This window comes from Sorex fumeus, unplaced genomic scaffold, assembly GCF_029834395.1.
Source record: "Sorex fumeus unplaced genomic scaffold, SorFum_2.1 ptg000122l, whole genome shotgun sequence".
Lineage (NCBI taxonomy): Eukaryota > Metazoa > Chordata > Mammalia > Eulipotyphla > Soricidae > Sorex > Sorex fumeus.
Window position 1 is genome coordinate 63,381,736 of NW_026606179.1, and position 17,140 is coordinate 63,398,875.

Below are 17,140 nucleotides of genomic sequence, written 5' to 3' on the forward strand. Positions count from 1 at the left end.
ACTGTGCGGACTGGGGCCCCTACTTCCGACACCGGAGCCCCAGCACCGTGGCTGCCTTCGGCCCGCCCCCACCGAAATGAGGCAGTGCCCGCGGAGTACCCCCGAGGGGCTGTGTCCGGCCAGCACATGGAGCCGGAAGCGGCCGAGCGCGAGCTGACTCGCGGAGGCGGGGGGTCCCGTCCACTCTCAAGGCAGCCGGCCGAGGCCTCAGGAGCAGCAGGACGCTGGCGTCCCCGAACCAGGGGCAGAGGGGCTCGGAGGGCTGTGACCGACGCAGAGCCGGAGGCGGCCTCCAGGAGGGTGAGGGGCGACCCGGGCCCTCGGCACACAGGCTCCAGGCCGCCCGGGGAAGGGAGTGCGCGCTGGGGGCCGGACCCTGGCCTCCCGTGTGCTGGCCATGGGCACCGCTTCCTCAGCTCCGCGTGGCCAAGGCGCCCTGTGCGCTCCGCTGGCGAGCGCTGTTGGGGCATTAACACAACCGACTCGCAACCAACTGCTGTTCTGTTTATTCTGGTTTGGGCGCTACCCGTAGGGGTGCTCAGGGCTTGCTGCTGGCTCCGGGGATCCCGCCTGGCTGGGCCTGGGGGTCCTCAAGCGGAGCCCCCGCAAAGCAGGGGCCCCACCCGGTGGATTATCGCGCCAGCCCCGCCATCGGCGACCTCCGGCCAAGCATCTCAAGGCAGTCGCGGAGGCCTGTCGAGTCCGGCCCGTGCCGCGCCTGTGCCCGAGGAAGCGCGGCCGACCGCGCACCTGCCCTCGCCCCGGCCTCCGCCCCGCCCCGCCCCGCCCGCCGGAGGACCACCACGGCTCTGACGCCGCGGAGGACGCCAAGGGCCGAAGGGACGGGACGCGGACCGTTCGGCTGGGGGCTCTGGGCCACCGCGGCGCCGCTGCTCCGGCGCGACCCCAGGCCCGTGCCGTCGGGCCCAGGCTCGGCCCCAGACAACGGAGCCGACTCACCGTGCTCCCCTCCCGCCCGAGCGCCCGCGGGACCCCGAGGTTGGGCGCCGGAGCCCGGGGCGACCACCGGCGGGCGGCCGAGACGTCGGCAGGGCGGGGGCGCCGAGACGGGCACTTCCGGCGGCGCCCCTGGGAACCGCGGCCCGGAAGTGGAGTCTGCGCCTGCGCGGGGAGCCGAGCTGCGCGCGGGCATGGAGGAGCCGGAGTCGGAGCTGATCCGCCTGAAGTGTGTCCGCAAGGAAGGCTACTTCACGGTGCCCCCGGAACACAGGGTGCGAGTGGGCCCGCGGGCGGCGGGCGAGGCCGGAGCGCGCCGCGCCCTCGGTGTCGCGCCGGGGCGCCGTGCTTTCCGGCAGGGGCGGGGCCTGCCTCCCAGAACTCCTCGCGGCGAACCGGAAGTGGCTGGTGGGCTCGGGGGCGGGGCGAGACGGCGGATTCCGAGGCGTGGGGGAGGGCGGACCCCGGCGGGGCGGGGGATGGGCCGACCCCGGGGCGGGGAGGGGGAGACGGGCGGACCCCGGGGCGGGGCGCGGGGCGGCGGACCCCGGCTGGGGCGGAGTGGCCTCGACCGGCTCTTTGGCCGCCCTCTGGCGCGCCCACCTGCCACGTGCGGGGCGGGACCGCCCCCCGGCCGTGGGGTCTCCGCGCCCGCCCGCGTCTGAGCCCCCGACCCTGTCCGAGGGCGAGGTGCGCCGTGCGCGCTGCGCTCCTTGCAGCAAGGTCCCGGGGCCGCGCGGGGCGGGGAGTCAAGGGGGACTGGACCCGAGGGCGGCCAGGGGGGCTGCGTCCAGCCCAGGCGCGCTCCCGGGCGGCTGGACGCGAGGGGGCGGCCGGGGGGACTGCGAGCTCGGGCCGGGGTCGCAGGGGCTGGGGCAAGAAACGCGCGGCTCCGGGGGACGGTCCCGCCGCCGCAGCAGCCCACGTTTGGTCGATGGCCCACGAACTCGTCGCGGTCACCAGTGTGTGGCCTGGAGCCCTTGGAGACAAGACTCAGCATCTGAGGAATCGGGCTCGTCATTTTATTTCCATTCGTTTTCCATCCTGGGCTGGTGGGTTATAGCTCGACCCCGGGTTCCAAAGTGATCAGACAGGCCTTTTCAGAAACAAAACAAGTATTGGGACCCGAGCGATAGCACAGCGGGTAGGGCGTTTGCCTTGCACGCGGCTGACCCGCGTTTGGTTCCCATATGGCCCCCTGAGCACTGCCAGGAGTAATTCCTGAGCATCGCCTGTTGTGACACCCCCCGCCCCCCCCAAAAAAAGCCCCAGAAGCAAAACAAGTATTGTCCCCACCCTCCACCCCTAGTCTTTTAGGACTAAGAGAAAGTGCCCTTCGGCCACCGGCGTGGGTGGGGACAGTGTCCTGCTTTGGGAAGCTCAGGGCAGCATATTCCAATGACCTTCCAGGTGTGGCCCCATCTGGCCTTGTTTCTTTCCTCTTTGGCCTCTGAATGCGTTCTCACACCGCTGTTTGGGCAAGCTTAGGGTTTGGGGTAGGGTGTTGTGTCCATCTGGGTCATCACCCCTCTTTGCACCTGAGAAGCGTCTGTCTGTGGGATGCTCCGTGTGGGCCGCCCCAACTCTGCCACTCTTTCAGCTGGGGCGATGCCGGAGCGTGAAGGAGTTTGAGAAGTTGAACCGCATTGGGGAAGGCACCTATGGCATCGTGTGTGAGTGGCCGAGATGGGGGCCTGGGCACAGGGCTGTTCCCACAGGAGCTGCGTTGGGCTGGAAGGAGGGAAAGAAACACCTCATGTTCCACTAGAAGCTGAGTCCCACATCGAGTGACTGGTGCAGCCCTCTGGCAGGAGGCATGGGTCTGCAGCAGCTGCTGTGACTGGCTGTGTGCTCAGCGGGTGGGGTTTCACGGGCAAGCAGGTGGCACCATGCCCTGAAGCCACCCTTGCACCAGTAAGGGCTGTTCCTTTATGAAGTACATTTGCTGTTTGGCCATTCCATCAGGCCCTTAGGGAGAGTGCCCTGAGTGCGTAGTAGGTGCTGGGCAGAGAGAAAGGGAGCCCTGCGCCCAGGGAGAGGTTGTACGCAACTCATGGGCAGTTTCTCTTCCAGATCGGGCCCGGGACACCCAGACCAACGAGATTGTTGCCCTGAAGAAAGTGAGGATGGACAAGGAGAAGGACGGTGAGCAGGGACAGGCTGGGGCGTGAGTGCAGGGCTCCTCAGGACAGGGGATGGGTGTGGAGCGTGCAGCAGCTTTGGCCTCTGCGTGAGGGCTGGGGAATTGATCTCAGGTGGTTCTAGTCGGTCGCCCCACCTACTTCCCAGCCTTTGGCACCTTCTTGCAGGCTGTGTGTGGAAGTCGTGCAGTGAGAGCCCTGCCGGTGGTGGTGGTGGGGGGAGGATCTGATCCGTGTGGTTGCAGGGGTTCCCATCAGCAGTCTGCGTGAGATCACACTGCTCCTCCGTCTGCGACACCCCAACATTGTGGAGCTGAAGGAGGTGGTCGTGGGAAACCACCTGGAGAGGTGAGCCGTGGGCTGTGCCGGCCCCTCCCTGCGTGCTGGCAGACGCAGCACCTGTCTCTTGCCCTTCCAGCATCTTCCTGGTGATGGGTTACTGCGAGCAGGACCTGGCCAGCCTGCTGGAGAACATGCCGACGCCCTTCTCTGAGGCGCAGGTCGGTGGCGAGGCGGGCCCTGGCCGCGCCCACCCTCCAACGTGTGCCGAGCAGCCCTGAGCCATGTCCTTGCTCTCTGGCAGGTGAAGTGCATTGCCCTGCAGGTGCTCCGCGGTCTGCAGTACCTGCACCGGAACTTCATCATCCACAGGTGGTGGGGCCTGGCGGGTGCACCTTCCTGGTGGGCACAGCCCTGCCTGTGGGGCTGGTGGGGGCCATGCTCGGAGAGCTCAGGAGGAGCCACAGGGCTGGCGTGGGCTGGGCCAGGCGCTGCAGGTTCCTGCAGGCAGAGCCTGGCCTGTGAACACAACCTGTTGGGGCGGTTAGTGCGCCCCCAGGAGCCCACTGCTCTCTCTCCCCAGGGACCTGAAGGTCTCCAACCTGCTCATGACGGACAAGGGCTGCGTGAAGACTGGTGTGTGCTGCTCCGTGGCTGGGTGGGTGTGGGCCGTGATGCCTCCTGTGCCCATGGGCAGGCAGTGATGCATCCTTTGCCTATCACAGCTGACTTTGGCCTGGCCAGGGCCTACGGCACTCCTGTGAAACCAATGACCCCCAAGGTGGTCACCCTGTGGTGAGTCAGCTGGGCCTGCTGGAGGGGCGGAGCAGGGTGGGCTCCTGACAGCGACTTGGAAGGCCGGAGCCTGGCCCAAACAGAGCCCCCTTCCTGGTAGTTGGTGGTGGCAGTGCAGGGCTGCTGGCAGAGGGGCCCAGTCTAGCACTTTCTGGACTGGCAGCAGCCCTGTGGGGGTCTCCCCGAAGCTGCTCTTGGTATGCCTCTGCGAGTCAAGACCAGTGGGGGACATGCCTCTGCCCGCAGTGCTGGCCGCTGTGTGCAGGCTCAGACGGACTTGGGGAGTCCTGTGCCAGTTGGTGCCTCTGTGTGCAGGTACCGAGCTCCAGAGCTGCTGCTGGGCACTGCCACACAGACCACCAGCATCGACATGTGGTGAGAGGGGCTGCAGGGGGGATGCCAGGGGCCCTGGAGGGGACAGCGCACAGGTGGCGGGCCTGGTGTGCCGTGCCCACTCCTGCTGCCTCCAGGTGGGGGCAGGGGTGTGAGGACTGTGGCTGCCTCTGCAGGGCGGTGGGCTGCATCCTAGCCGAGCTCCTGGCCCACAGACCACTTCTCCCAGGCACTTCTGAGCTCCACCAGGTGGACCTGATTGTGCAGCTGCTGGGAACACCCAGTGAGAACATCTGGCCGGTGAGTGTCTGGCCTCTGCCTGACCTGCAGCCTGATCAGCCCTGTACCCTGACGACCTGCTGCCCACAGGGCTTCTCTAAGCTCCCACTGGCCAGCCAGTACAGCCTGCGGAAGCAGCCCTACAACAACCTGAAGCACAGGTTCCCCTGGCTTTCCGAGGCTGGCCTGCGCCTGCTGCACCTCCTCTTCATGTACGACCCCAAGAAAAGGTGCTGTGGCTGGCAGGGGCACTCCAACACAGCTTCTTAGGCCCCTCGCCATGGGTGGGGCCCGCTCATCTGGGTGTCCACTCCAGGGCCACGGCGGGGGACTGCCTGGAGAGCTCGTACTTCAAGGAGAAGCCCCTGCGTGAGTGCCACCCGGCTGGGCCTCTGCGGGGCGGGTGCCTGGCACAGGGACGGGTGTGGCAGAGCGGGCAGGGCCGATTCAGGGAGGCATCACGGCCCACTGGTGTGTGCACCGTGGCCGGGTGGGTGCGGGCCGTGATGCCTGTCCAGAGCTGGGCTCACACTGGAGGCAGCCCCCCAGCAGCCCTGTGCATGGAGTCCCCCCGCCCCCCACAGCCTGTGAGCCGGAGCTCATGCCCACCTTCCCCCACCACCGGAACAAGCGGGCTGCCCCCGCCCCTGCCTCCGGGACTGAAGCCCAGAGCAAGCGCTGCAGACCTTGATGTGGGCACCAAGGGGACAGTGCCGAGAGGCCGGCAGCCCTGCCGTCCCCTCCCAGCGCCACCCAAGGAAGGCTTGCCGAGCCCACCTCCCTGTGCCCGGGGGCCCTCCTGGTCTCCAGGCTTGCCAGGTTGGGCTCTGGCGAAGCCTGTCAGTGCTGAAAGGAGCCCGAGAGATTAAATGCTTTCCTGGCACCCGTGGACTCAGCGTCATTTAATGGTCTCTGGCTTCTGGAGGGGCTGTGGCCAGGGCCAGAGGTGCCAGGGCTGCCCCCGAAGTGGCCTGGCCCAGGGTGACTCCTGGCCCCTTCTGGAGCCTGCTGGAGGGGCGGAGCAGGGTGGGCTCCTGACAGCGACTTGGAAGGCCGGAGCCTGGCCCAAGCAGGGCCCCCTTCCTGGTAGGTGGTGCAGGGGCCTGGGGTCGAGTGAGGTGCGGAGGGCGGAGACGCTCTCGAGCATACCGTGAGGCAGAGAAGGGGAGGCCCACCGGCCACAGGCTGGCCCTCACGGAGCTCTGGTTTCCGAGACCATGCGGACAGTGCCCAGTGCCAAGGGAGGCGTGGGTCAGGGGGTCACAGGGAAGGGGGTCCTGCCTGGGGCTGTGGCATCCAGTGCCCAAGGGTGTCGCGTGTACAGGGCCCTGCAGGGTCCTGGGAGCAGGCAGCGGCCCAGAGAAGCACCGGCGACCCCAGAGAGCCTTGGGGCCCGCCTGGGCCTAGGGCTGGGCCCCTGGGCCCTCCCGGAGCAGAGTGTCCACCTGGGCTCTCCGCAGCCACAGGCGCCGCTGCGTGTCCCCCAGCAGCACGCGCAGTGCGTGGCTGGGCCGGCACGCAGACAGGGAGGCGCAGTGGGCCGTGTGCAGCTGGCGGCACGTGTCACAGCAGACGGTGGGCAGGGTGCCCGGCGCCAGGCACTTGTGGGCCTGGTAGGCAGCGGGCTCGTGGGCCAGGCCAGGGCTCTGGGGGGGACTCGCCCGCCTGGGGCTCCCGGGGGCCTTGGCAGCAGCCGGGTCCCCAGACTCACTCAGCAGCTCCGAGTGCAAGGAGAGGAAGGGGAAGGCCCCGGGCTCCTCCAGGGCCCTGTAGGGCGGCAGCCCCTCTGCAGCCCCTGGCTCCCAGGCGGTGCCGCCGCCGCTGCCCCAGAGCTTGGCACTCTGTGCCCAGAGGTGCGGCTGGTAGGCCAGCTCCAAGGAGGGCGAGTCCGGGCCGGGGGACCCCTCGTCCAGGCTCGCCACCTCGGAGCCCTCGTCCTCCGGGAGCTCCTGGTACAGGTCCAGCTGGGCCTGGTACACGGACAGGGCCCCCCGGGGGGGCAGAGGGGGCGGCTCCTCGCCCTGGGCCAGCCGCTGCTGCAGCCAGGCCACGCAGGAGGCCACGTCGGCACTGGCCCGGCGCGCCCGGAGAAGCTCCTCCGCGGGCAGCATGCTGGTGCCCAGCTGGTCCAGCACCTCGCAGAGGATGTCACACTCCAGCCGCAGGGCGAAGCAGCCCAGGGCCACCTGCAGCAGCTGGCTGGCGGGCGGCAGAGCGGCCACCATGAGGCGGTGTCCGTCCCTGCGCTCGTAGCCCATCTTCTGAAAGCTCTGGATGAGCAGGTCCTCGGAGAGCGCCCCCTTGAGCACGTGCACGTAGCCCCCGGAGAAGGTCTGCAGGGAAGGGCCCGGTCAGTGCGTCCCCTGCCCCACGCTGGGCGCCACTCCCCTGCCCTGCTGCCCTGCAGGCTTCAGGCCATTCCCGGCTCAGCGAGCCTGGGGTTGGAGGTGGGGGGGCTTGGGCGTTCACAGGCGGAGCACAGCGTTCGGGGCTCAGACCGGCGGGGAAATAGCTCCGAGGGGCCGGGCAGCCCCAGTGCAAGGAACGAGACCCTCCAGCCGGACTGCAGCAAGAGCCTCCCTGCGCCCCCAGGACCTCCGGCCTGACCCGCAGGACGCCCGCCCGCCTGATGACCCCCCCACGACCCCCGCCTTACCCCAGGACACCCGCCCCGCCTGACCCCAGCCTGGCCCCCGCCTGACCCCGGCCCGACCCCCAGGACGCCCGCCCCGCCTGACCCCGGCCTGACCCCCGCCCGACCCCCAGGACGCCCGCCCCTCCTGATCCCCGCCCGACCCCGCCCGACCCCGGCCTGACCCCCGCCCGCCCCCGGGACAGAGGTGCGGCGGGCGCGGCCCCCAGAGGAGCCCCCCTCCCGGCTCGCGCCCCGCGTCGCGCGGCAACCCGCCCGCGCGCGCTGCCACGGCAACGCGCCCCCGCGCCCGCCCGCGCACCTTGATGGTGGTGAACTCCTTCCTCCAGGGCAGCAGGTACAGGTGCACGGCCGCCAGCTCCAGCAGCTCGAAGGCGCGCGCCAGGCCGCGCAGCGCGGGCGCCAGGTCGGCGCGGCCCCACAGCCCGTCCGAGAGCAGCGCCAGCGCGTCGTCCTGCAGCGCGCCGTGCAGGTCGAAGTCCTCCACCAGGATGTGCCAGAGCACGGCGCGCAGCGACGGGTCCCCGCACACGCCCGCGCGCCCGCGCCGCAGCTCGCGCTCCAGGCACTGCCGGTAGTCCTCGGACAGCGACGGGCTGCCCATGGCGCCGCCCGCAGCCCCGCGCCCCGCGCCCGCGCCCGCGCCCCGCGCCCGCCGCCCGCAGCTCCGCGCCGCCCCCGGCCCCGGCCCCGGCCCCGCGCTTCCGGCCGCGCGGGCCTCGCGATTGGCCGAGACCGTGACGCTCGGGGCGGGGCTCCCGGGGAGAGGCGGGGGGCGGGGCTCCGGGGAGAGGGGCGGGGCGGGGCTTCGGGGAAGAGGATGGGGGCCGGACGGGCGGGGCTCCGAGAGGAGAGGCGAGGAGAGGGCGGGGCTCCGGGGCAGAGGGGCGGTGAGAGGCGGGCGGGGCTCCGAGAGGAGAGACGGGGAGAGGGAGGGGCTCCGGGAGCCGAGGCGAGGGCGGGAATCCGGGGTAGAGGGGCGGGGCTCCGGGAGGAGCGGTGACGGGTGGGCGGGGCTCCGGGAGAGAGGGGCGGGGCGGGGCTTCGGGGAAGAGGATGGGGGCCGGACGGGCGGGGCTCCGAGAGGAGAGGCGAGGAGAGGGGGGGCTCCGGGAACCGAGGCGAGGGCGGGAATCCGGGGTAGAGGGGCGGGGCTCCGGGAGGAGCGGTGACGGGTGGGCGGGGCTCCGGGAGAGAGGGGCGGGGCGGGGCTTCGGGGAAGAGGATGGGGGCCGGACGGGCGGGGCTCCGAGAGGAGCGGCGAGGAGAGGGCGGGGCTCCGGGGCAGAGGGGCGGTGAGAGGCGGGCGGGGCTCCGAGAGGAGAGACGGGGAGAGGGAGGGGCTCCGGGAGCCGAGGCGAGGGCGGGAATCCGGGAGGAGCGGTGACGGGTGGGCGGGGCTCCGGGGCAGAGGTTGGAGGGCGGGCGGGGCTCCAGGGCGAGGGGCGGGGCTCCGAGAGGGCGGGGCTCCGGGGGAGGGGCGAGGCGGGGCTCCGGGAAGGGCGGGCGCGGCGGGCGGCACGTTCTGGAGCACCTTAGTGAAGGGCCGAACCTGTCCGCTGTTCGCCTTTGCAGGTCTCTGCAGGGCGAACCTGGCCGAGCACCTGCAGCAGGCGGCCACTCTCGGCACTCAGGTGGGCATCGGGCCACGCCCACGAGGCGCGGCCACCAGCAACGCCTTTGGGGGGCCGGGCGGAGGCGGGGCCCGCGCGCACGCGCAGCTAAACCTTTGCGGTCTTGTGCTTTGGGGCGCCACAGCCCGTGGTGCCCAGGGACTCTTTCTGACTCTTTATTCTCAGGGGTCACTCCTGGCAGTATCTGGGGAGCCGTAGGCCATGCCAGGCAATCTACTCTGGGTCAGCCACGTCAAGGCAAGTGCCTAGTCCCTCCTCGGCCCCATTTACCTGACACCAAAATCCTGAGGTTTAAAACCTTACCCTGGGGTAGGAGGAAGAATTCAAGGGCGTGCGCAGATTTTGCATGTGGAAAGGAAGCTTTCTGGGGAGCGGCCCCAACGCTGCCAGGTAGGACCCTAAAACTAAACAAGGACGGCAGCTTCGGGCTGGGAGGCCTGGAGTCGCTCTTCCCGCTTCCTGCAGGGCTCGACTCCAAGCTCATTTCCTGGCTGTTCCTGCTGAGGCAAGCCCTGAACGCAGCAGGTGTCCTCTGCAGTCAGCCCCGTTTCCTGTCTGCACTACGAGAAAGCTCCGATTCCGAGAACTTGGCTTTTCTCATGGCACCTGATCCCGGTCAAATGTTGGCCCACAGAATGCGAGTGGCACTGAGCCCACGGGCTAGGGCCCGCAGCGCCCGCGTGCCACGGAGGACACGGGACTGCCCCAAAGGACCCACCACCATCTTCGCAAACACGCCCACCTGGAGCTTGACAGCGGAAGCGCCTCTGGAAATGAGGTTGCGGGTCTCTTCAAAATGAGGCCATGCCAGATAAGGCTGGACTCGAAGTCCAGGTGGCCAGTGTGCCAAGAGGGCTCGGGGCGGGCTGGAAGCCTTCAGAGCTTATCTAGAACTGTTGTCCACGGGTGCTTTTTCCTTTTGCAGTGCTGGGACTTGGACCCCAGGACCTCATGCATGCCAGGGAAGCACCCTGCCACTGAGCCGCAGCCCTAACGCTGTTTTGTTGCTTTGGGGCCACACATGATGGTGCTCAGGAATGACACATGGCAGGGTTTGGGGACCAGAGAGGTCCTAGGATTGAACCTGGGTCCGCTGCCTCCAAGGCAAGCACCCTAGCTGGTGTATGCTATCATTGCTCCTGCCCTTCTGTTCTTTTTAACATTTTTGGAGGATCATCCCGGGTGGTGCTCAGGGTTTCTCCTAGTTCTGCACTCAGAGATTGGTCTTGGTGGGCCTTGGGGGGGGGGGGGGACCATATGGGATACCAGGGATCGAACCCGGGTTGGCCCATCTGAGGTAACTGCCCTACACACTGCACTATCGCTCTGGCCCTAACTGTTACTCTGAGTGAACTGGTGGGTGGCGTTCTGTTACAGCAGCCCAGGAGACACAGACTCTTGTCCTGGCAACTGGGTGGGGACCCAGTGACCAGTGCCAGTGACCTCTTTTATTTCTGCTCTAGGTGGCAACTGTCCACTGGCATGTAAAAGAATGGGAGGTGCACAGCAGGCCTCTGACCTTCAGGAAGGCCAGGGAGCTGGCCAGGGGTCCCAGGATGCCTAATGCCCACAGTGAAGGATGGGAAGGGATTGAGACTCAACACAGAGGTGGCCTGGACCGAGCTTTGGCCACTGCCCTGCCCATCACTGGCAGGGGCTTCAGTGGAGGGCAGCAGTGCAGACCCTGGGCGGGCAGGTCAGGCTGGTTCCCAGAAGCTGGTCCAGTGCCCCCCCCCCCCCCAGCACTGCTACAGGAGTGGGGTGGAGGTGGGAGGTGCAGTGTCCGTTCCCACTGGCCACAAGTCTTGGGGGGCTCCTTCGTGGCGCTGGGGTGATGCCTCCTCAGCCCTCCTTGTCCAGGGCTGCCCGGGGCAGCTGCTCCACGTAACTGAGTGCGCTCTGCAGCGAGGTCAGGCAGTAACCCTCCTCTCCGATCAGACACCTGTAGGAGGGCCAGTGCTGGGTTCCGCGGGGCCCACCTGAAGGCAGATGTCCAGGAGCTGCCAGTGGCAGGCACAGGGCGTCCCCCCAGCTCCTACCCCTCATGGATGAACTCCTCCAGGGCGGCACACTCGGAGACCAGCTGGGGGAGGCCACTTCTCAGCACCACGAAGGACAGGATGGGGAGCAGGTCGTCGGCACCACTGCAGGTGAGGCGGGAGGGTGGGCCCTGAGAAGCCCCGGGGCGCCAGCCAGGAAGGGGCCCTGGGTGCCCTTGGATGGCGGGAGGGACAAGCCACCGTCCCAGCTCAGGGCCCAGCAGGGGCTTTTATTTCTTGCTTTGGGCCACACGGGGTGGGGCTCCTGGCAACTCTGTAGATGTCTGGGGTCTGCTCCGCCTCAAGCCAGACTCCAGACGGTCCAAGGGTCAAGGGCCCAGTGCCAGCCTCTTCCCTCCTAGGCCGGCCCCCTGGTACTTACATGGCAGCAGCGCCAGGCTGGTGCCCAGCCACGGGGGCAGCGTCATGGGCCCGGAAGTAATCCTCAGCAGAGGCGCAAATGACTCTCAGTGCCCGCACTGGGACAGAGGGGACTTGGGTGAGGGGTTAAGGTCAGAAGGAGCCCCCCACCAGCACTGCTGGCTACTAAGATGCCAAACTGGCAGAACCAGACCATCCCGGCATTCAGTACCGCCCATGGGTCACTGCCTGTGCCTGAGGCCCCGGCCTCCCCTCACCATGCAGGCTGAGGCCCCACCTCCCTCACCGATGCAGGCCAGCTTCCTCTGTGGGCAGCTCTCCAGGACCAGCAGCCCCAGCTCCTGGGTAGCTGAGAAGTAGGGGTAGGAGCCGGCACCCAGGGCCGTGGGATCTGGGGGCAGGAGGCGGGCGGGGATGCCCACAGCTGCCGGGGGTGCGTTCCTGAACAGCTCCATGCTTCGGCTCAGGGCAGCCTCCCGCAGACGGTACACAGCCCTGGCACAGACAAGCGGTTCACGGCTCAGGGCACCTGTCCCTGGATGGAGCCGGGTAGTGGCAGGTCGGGGAGGTGCGGCAGGACAGGGCCTCGAGAGACGGCACCCACCCGAGCGGGCAAGCCAGAGCCTCTGCCGGGAGACAGCGCAAGGTGCCAGACTGGCCCGCTCAGGCCACCACCCATCGGCACATCCGAGGCCCAGGTACCGTGCAGACCAGTTTGCAGTGCGGCAGGGGTGGGGTGGGGCTGTACCGGTAGAGGGCCAGCAGCAGGGGCCACAGCGGGGAGAAGAAGGGCTCCTCGATGCAGGCCAGGCAGCGGTCCTTGGAGGGGGCCGTGTTCAAGCCTTCGAAGGCCAGAAGCGTGAGCGAGAGCAGCCTGTCTGCCGGGACAGGGTGCAGGGTGCTGTGCCGTGTCCCGGGCTGTGTGCCCTGCCTCACAGCCACACGGCAGGCTGACCCAGCAACGCCACTCACCCCCTCCTCCCTATGCCCCTTCTGAGCTAGGAGTGTGGAGCAGGGCACCAGGGAGTGGCACGGACAGTGCCAGGAGGGTCTGACGCAAATCTCCCCCCGACGTGGCCCAGCCGAGGGCCGACAGTCAGGAGCCACCTCGAACCCCAACGTTCAGGAACCTACACCCTACTTTCACTCTCAGGACTTACCCCTAGCCCTGTTCCCAGGGGTCAGAGGTGAGGCCCACGGGGACACCATGTGCGGGTGACAACCCTTTCCTCTTATTTTTGGGTTCTGGGCCATACCTGGTGGTGGTGGGGGATGGAACCTCGTCGGCCGTGGACTGGGTGAGCACCTGACCCTACACCGTCTCTCAGCTCCTCAGGGGACCAGAAGTGGTGCTGGGGCCCAGGCTGGGTTGGCTGCATGCAAGGCCAGTGCCTGCCTCCGTCCTGTCTCTCCAGCCCAGCAAGTGACTCTCAAATGGCCCAAGGACAAGCCCATTACCAGCAACTTCGTGGTCAGAGCCTGAGTTCGAGAGACAGGCAAGCCTGGGGCCGTGGTGGGGAGCTGGGAGGGCCCGTCCCTGGCTAACCCTGGGCGCGGGTCCAGAGCTGGGCATCAGCTCACCAATGGCGTTGTGTACGTCCCTCACCAGGCTCCTCAGCTGCAGTGCCAGAGGCTCCTCTGCTGCCCCCGTGGCCAGGGGCCCTGGCTGCCCGCCCAGCCGCTCCGCAGTCAGGAGCTGCTCCAGATCTTCGAACGAACTGTCCTTGTCCGGTGGGCGGGAGGAGCTGTCCACCGGGGGTGAGGGGGCCCTGCTGTCTGGGGGGCCGGGCTGAAGCAGGGCCGCGGGGGGGCTGGCAGGGGTCTCGTCGCTGGGCTCCGGGGGCGAGAGCATGCAGTAAAGGCTCTGAGAGGGCCGGAGACGCCGGCTTGCAGGGGCCCGCAGTCCACGGGTATCGGGGGGCAGGGAGCAGCTGACCATGGGGTAGAGTGACCGGTACACAGCACACTGGAGCCTCCGCAGGAGCTGCGGGATGGGGTGGTCCGGGACACTGCAGGACAGCACCGGGGGTGTCGGGGGAGCACGCTGCGGCCCCACCCACCCCGCTCCCAGCCGCAGCCCCCCTGGCTACCTGAGCAGGTGTGAGACCAGGCTGGCCACCAGCGACAGGTCCCCCGGGTTCCTTTTGAGCTTGGCTCTCCAGCTTCTCGGCCAGTCCTGTTGGACAAGAGGCCTGGGGAGCTCAGTGGGTCCCTGTGACGGGGGGGGCCACCCTGGACACACTCGGGCCTCCCGGGGGCCTGCAGGGACTCACGTGGTCCTGCTCGTACTCGAGGATCGCGGCGTAGAGAGCCCGCAGCTCACGCTCCTCTGGTGTCAGCACCGCCTGGCTGCAGAACCTCCTGGGGAGGGCCGGGCCTTCAGGGCTGGGGGCTCCGGGCCGGTCTGCCCACCCCCCACCTGCCGCAGACGCACCTGTTGGCCGCCTCCTGGAGCCGCAGCCGGCGCTCCTCCATCTTCCTCCGTAGCTGGTGGAGTCAAGGCTGTTCTGGGCACTGGGCCCCCACAGCCCCCCAGGCAGAACCAAGCCCGTCTGTGCCCATCTGCCCCAAGCAGGTACTGTCCACCTTGGTCAGTGCCAGTCCAGACCAACATGATCGTCCATGCCAGAATGTGCCCACATGTGCCCATCTGTGCCAGTCGGTGAGAGTATGTGGCAGTCGATGCCTGGCTGTCCGTGGCTATCACTTCCAGTCTGTGACATGTCTGCCCCTGCCCATTTGTGCCAACCAATGCAAGACTCCGCCAGGCTGCACGTATCTGGCAGGAGGGCTGGGAAGAAGTCTGTGTGCCAGGGTGGGTGTGAGACAGGGGACTAAACCCAAGGATCCTCTTTTTGCATGAGGTGGGAGAAAGGATACTGTCTCTTCCCGGGCCTTGGCTATCACCAGGTTCTCCATCATTTGCCGCTGCAGGGACAGGGTCTACGGGGCAGTGAGGGGCACACCACCAGGACACGGTTTAGGTATATGGGGAGAGCAAGGGCCCTGGACAGGGTCTGTGGGGACAGCGAGGGCCCCGGACAGGGTCTGTGGGGACAGCGAGGGCCCCTCCCACCAGCACCCTCTGCAGTTCCTGACCAGTGATGTCTTCTGCGTGGCTTGGCTGGGGTCCAGACGGGCCATCCGTGCTTCGTATGCAGCCTTCAGCTTCTGGTTCTGCACAGAGGCTTCTTCCAGGGGGGTCAGCTCCCTGGAAGTGGTTGGTGATAGGCTCTGTCTGGGCCCAGGAGCTACTCTGGTGGCCTGGGCCCTCGCGGTGCTGTCCTGGCTAAGGTGAGGCAGTGGTGCACAGGCCCGACAGAAAGGAGAGCGTGGGTACCCAAGGGCACTGGCTGTGCGACCCCCACCCCAAACCTCTGCAGGAAGCAGCTCTGCTCTGAGATGCTGACAGGGAACTCATGTGAGGCCCTTCAATGCTGCTCTCAACTGTTCTGCACTTCACACTGGGCCTGGCTGCATGTGCCTGTGCTGCTGTCTGCAGACTGCACTTTAGCTCACGCCCATCTGTGCCAACCAACGCCAGCCTCTGCCAGGCTGCAGGTACCTGGAGGGAGGGCTGGGGAGATACCTGTAGACACACACTATCCCGTTTGGCGGGATGAACCTCACTCAAGAGCGGACTGGGAGGAAAACCCAGGCATACGGGACCCATGACTGAGATCTCCAGGCCCGCTCAGACCGGGACTGGGCTCCTCCCCTCAGGTCCCCAGTAGGTCGGCTGTCACACCCACTGTCCCTGGCGCCAGGTAATCTCATCAACTGCCAAGACCCAGAGATTATAAATAAAGCTCCCGGAAGGGAGCGACGCGGAATGTCCCGGCTTGCACTCTATCTCACTTATTACAGGTAGCGGACATTTGTTTGGTCTTAACATACTTGCTTGTATTCTCTCCTATTCAGGCCTAAACGGATCCAGAACGAAATACAACCACCTTCACACTTTCCTCTTGCTGTGGTGGGGAGGTGCTCGGTGGTGGGACTGGAGTTCAAATATTATCTGTAATGAACTGCTGTGAACTACTTTTATGAAAGTAAAACACATGTGAAAACTGAAAAGAAAAAAAACCCCAGCTTTTCCGTCTGGGCCCAGCCTAAGTGGATTCCACAGGGCCAGCTGCTCCCCTGGCCCCTGAAGGCGGCCCCTGCGCCCTGCCCCGCTCCCCTCTTACTTCTTGGAACTCTGTGACTCGACCACCTGCAGCTTCTGGAACACCTCCGGCGGCAGGAAGGGACACAGCTTCCCGCCTTCGTCCGAGCAGACCCGCCGGTGCCGGCTGGCCGGGCAGGAGCCAGGAGTGGCCACAGCCGAGGCTGCCCGCAGCTGTGTCCTCCCTGTAAGACATCCGGGGCGGGTGTGAGTCCCGGGCACCAGGGCTCCACTGGACGCCCTGCTTGCCGCACAGACGCACCCAGCACGGCGGCCGTTGACTGGGCGCGCTCCAGGCACTGCTCCGCCAGCCTCAGCATCTTCGAGGTGTCAGGGGACGTGACGTCCCCGGCTGCTGGGAGCAAGCGACGAGAAGGCTGGTCACCATCCTCTCGGCCACGAGCCAGGCTGTCTCGTCCCCCGAGCCCCCGCCCGTTAGACTCTCCCTAAGAAAGGCAGGCAGCGGGGAACGCGAGCGCGGGGAACCTCTCCGCGCCCTGCCCTGCTGCGCCCACCTGCCCTGACCGCCCGCCTCTCCCGGCACGGGCCTAGGCTGCCCTGGACCCGGCAGGCCCCGGCGCTGACCGCGCGCCCGGGCACCGACCACGTCCCCCGGGTCCCGCGGGGGCACACTCGCTGCGCCCTCCGGCCGACCCGCAGGCCTGGACTCCACCCCTCCCTGCGGGCCCCCGGCGCGGAGGGTCCCGGGCAGGGTCGCCGCGCGGCGCGGCCGCTCCCCGGGCCGGACCCTCCCCGCGCACCTGGGCCGCCGTCCGCCTGCTCCAGCAGCGCCTGCGCGATGTAGCGGATGCTCCGCAGGTACTCGGCGTAGGCCTCCTGCGGGAGACGCCGTGAGCCGCCGGCCGGGCCGGCCGAGCCCGCCCGCCCCCGCCCGCGCGCGCCCCTCACCCGCGGCCGGCCGCCGGCGTCCAGCTCCAGGGCCGCGCTGGCCAGCTTCATGGCGCGCTGCAGCGGCCGCGCCGCGCCGTCCCCCAGCGCCGCGGCCATGGCGGGCGGGGCGGGGCCGGGCCGGGGGGCCGGGCCGAGCGCGCGCCGGAAGCAGCGGGCCGCGGGCGCACTTCCGCCGGCCCGCGCGCCCGGCCGCTCGGAGGGCACCGGGCCCGGGGCGCCGCCGCCGCCGCCGCCGCCGCCGCCGCCACGCCGCCCGCCAGCGCGTAAGTGCAGCCGCGCGCGCGGCCCCGCCCGCCCAAGCCCCGCCTCTGCGGCCCCGCCCCTCCGCCCGGCCCCGCCTCTCCGGCCCCGCCCCTCCGCCCGCCCGCCCGCGCCCGGCCCCGCCTCTCTGGCCCGCGCCGCTCCTGGCCCCGCCTCTCCGGCCCGCGCCGCGCCTGGCCCCGCCTCTCCGGCCCGCGCCCACACCCCCTCACCACTCCTCCGGGTCCGCGCTTGGCCCCGCCTCCCAGTCCGCTACTGACCCCGCCTCCGGGCCCCGCTCCTGGCCCCGCCTCCGCTCCTGGTTCCGC

General features: G+C 68.6%; 3 protein-coding genes across 7 annotated transcripts in view; 1 reads left to right on the forward strand and 2 right to left on the reverse strand.

Moving 5' to 3' along the window:
* The first annotated feature begins 1,135 nt into the window (after positions 1-1,135).
* On the forward strand, positions 1,136-5,554 carry CDK10 (cyclin dependent kinase 10). 3 transcript variants are annotated; one of them, XM_056136406.1, is made up of 13 exons: positions 1,136-1,232; positions 2,558-2,630; positions 3,031-3,102; positions 3,344-3,446; positions 3,517-3,598; positions 3,682-3,749; positions 3,961-4,013; positions 4,103-4,172; positions 4,488-4,547; positions 4,682-4,805; positions 4,875-5,014; positions 5,101-5,153; positions 5,369-5,549. In XM_056136406.1, exons 1-13 carry the CDS (start codon positions 1,152-1,154, stop codon positions 5,473-5,475), a joined length of 1,086 nt encoding a protein of 361 aa, XP_055992381.1. In that variant the 5' UTR covers positions 1,136-1,151; the 3' UTR covers positions 5,476-5,549. The 3 variants fall into 3 exon arrangements, with proteins under 3 accessions (XP_055992381.1, XP_055992382.1, XP_055992383.1); XM_056136407.1 differs by having other exon boundaries at positions 1,151-1,194; XM_056136408.1 differs by lacking the exon at positions 2,558-2,630 and having other exon boundaries at positions 1,157-1,232; positions 5,369-5,554.
* A 593-nt stretch (positions 5,555-6,147) lies between these two features.
* On the reverse strand, positions 6,148-8,060 carry SPATA2L (spermatogenesis associated 2 like). Its single transcript, XM_056136405.1, has 2 exons — positions 7,739-8,060; positions 6,148-7,117 (listed from the first exon to the last, which is right to left on the reverse strand). Exons 1-2 carry the CDS (start codon positions 8,039-8,041, stop codon positions 6,188-6,190), a joined length of 1,233 nt encoding a protein of 410 aa, XP_055992380.1. The 5' UTR covers positions 8,042-8,060; the 3' UTR covers positions 6,148-6,187.
* Positions 8,061-10,540: 2,480 nt separating this feature from the next.
* The window catches only part of VPS9D1 (VPS9 domain containing 1), a 98,930-nt gene continuing 92,330 nt past the window's right edge, over positions 10,541-17,140 (reverse strand). The window contains exons 1-15 of one of the 3 annotated variants that reach the window (XM_056136273.1): positions 16,569-16,688; positions 16,421-16,496; positions 15,922-16,011; positions 15,682-15,844; positions 14,591-14,702; positions 14,372-14,434; positions 13,926-13,978; positions 13,765-13,852; positions 13,582-13,667; positions 13,073-13,500; positions 12,240-12,369; positions 11,778-11,986; positions 11,493-11,589; positions 11,111-11,215; positions 10,541-11,013 (exon numbers count right to left, since the gene is read on the reverse strand). In XM_056136273.1, the coding sequence (XP_055992248.1) occupies positions 10,914-11,013; positions 11,111-11,215; positions 11,493-11,589; positions 11,778-11,986; positions 12,240-12,369; positions 13,073-13,500; positions 13,582-13,667; positions 13,765-13,852; positions 13,926-13,978; positions 14,372-14,434; positions 14,591-14,702; positions 15,682-15,844; positions 15,922-16,011; positions 16,421-16,496; positions 16,569-16,667 (1,899 nt within the window). In that variant the 5' untranslated portion in view covers positions 16,668-16,688 and the 3' untranslated portion in view covers positions 10,541-10,913. Of the gene's footprint in view, positions 11,014-11,110; positions 11,216-11,492; positions 11,590-11,777; positions 11,987-12,239; positions 12,370-13,072; positions 13,501-13,581; positions 13,668-13,764; positions 13,853-13,925; positions 13,979-14,371; positions 14,435-14,590; positions 14,703-15,681; positions 15,845-15,921; positions 16,015-16,420; positions 16,497-16,568; positions 16,689-17,140 lie in introns of those variants that run through there. The other 2 variants (XM_056136272.1, XM_056136271.1) reach the window with 2 other exon arrangements.

Excerpts from the sequence above, each read along its gene's own strand:
- CDK10 (XM_056136406.1), top strand. The coding sequence starts at position 1,152 with ATGGAGGAGCCGGAGTCGGAGCTGATCCGCCTGAAGTGTGTCCGCAAG. Across the intron at positions 3,103-3,343 it reads GATGGACAAGGAGAAGGACG|GGGTTCCCATCAGCAGTCTG; the intron begins GTGAGCAGGGAC and ends GTGTGGTTGCAG. Across the intron at positions 4,173-4,487 it reads CCCAAGGTGGTCACCCTGTG|GTACCGAGCTCCAGAGCTGC; the intron begins GTGAGTCAGCTG and ends CTCTGTGTGCAG.
- SPATA2L (XM_056136405.1), bottom strand. The coding sequence starts at position 8,041 with ATGGGCAGCCCGTCGCTGTCCGAGGACTACCGGCAGTGCCTGGAGCGC. Across the intron at positions 7,118-7,738 it reads AGGAGTTCACCACCATCAAG|ACCTTCTCCGGGGGCTACGT; the intron begins GTGCGCGGGCGG and ends CCTTCCCTGCAG.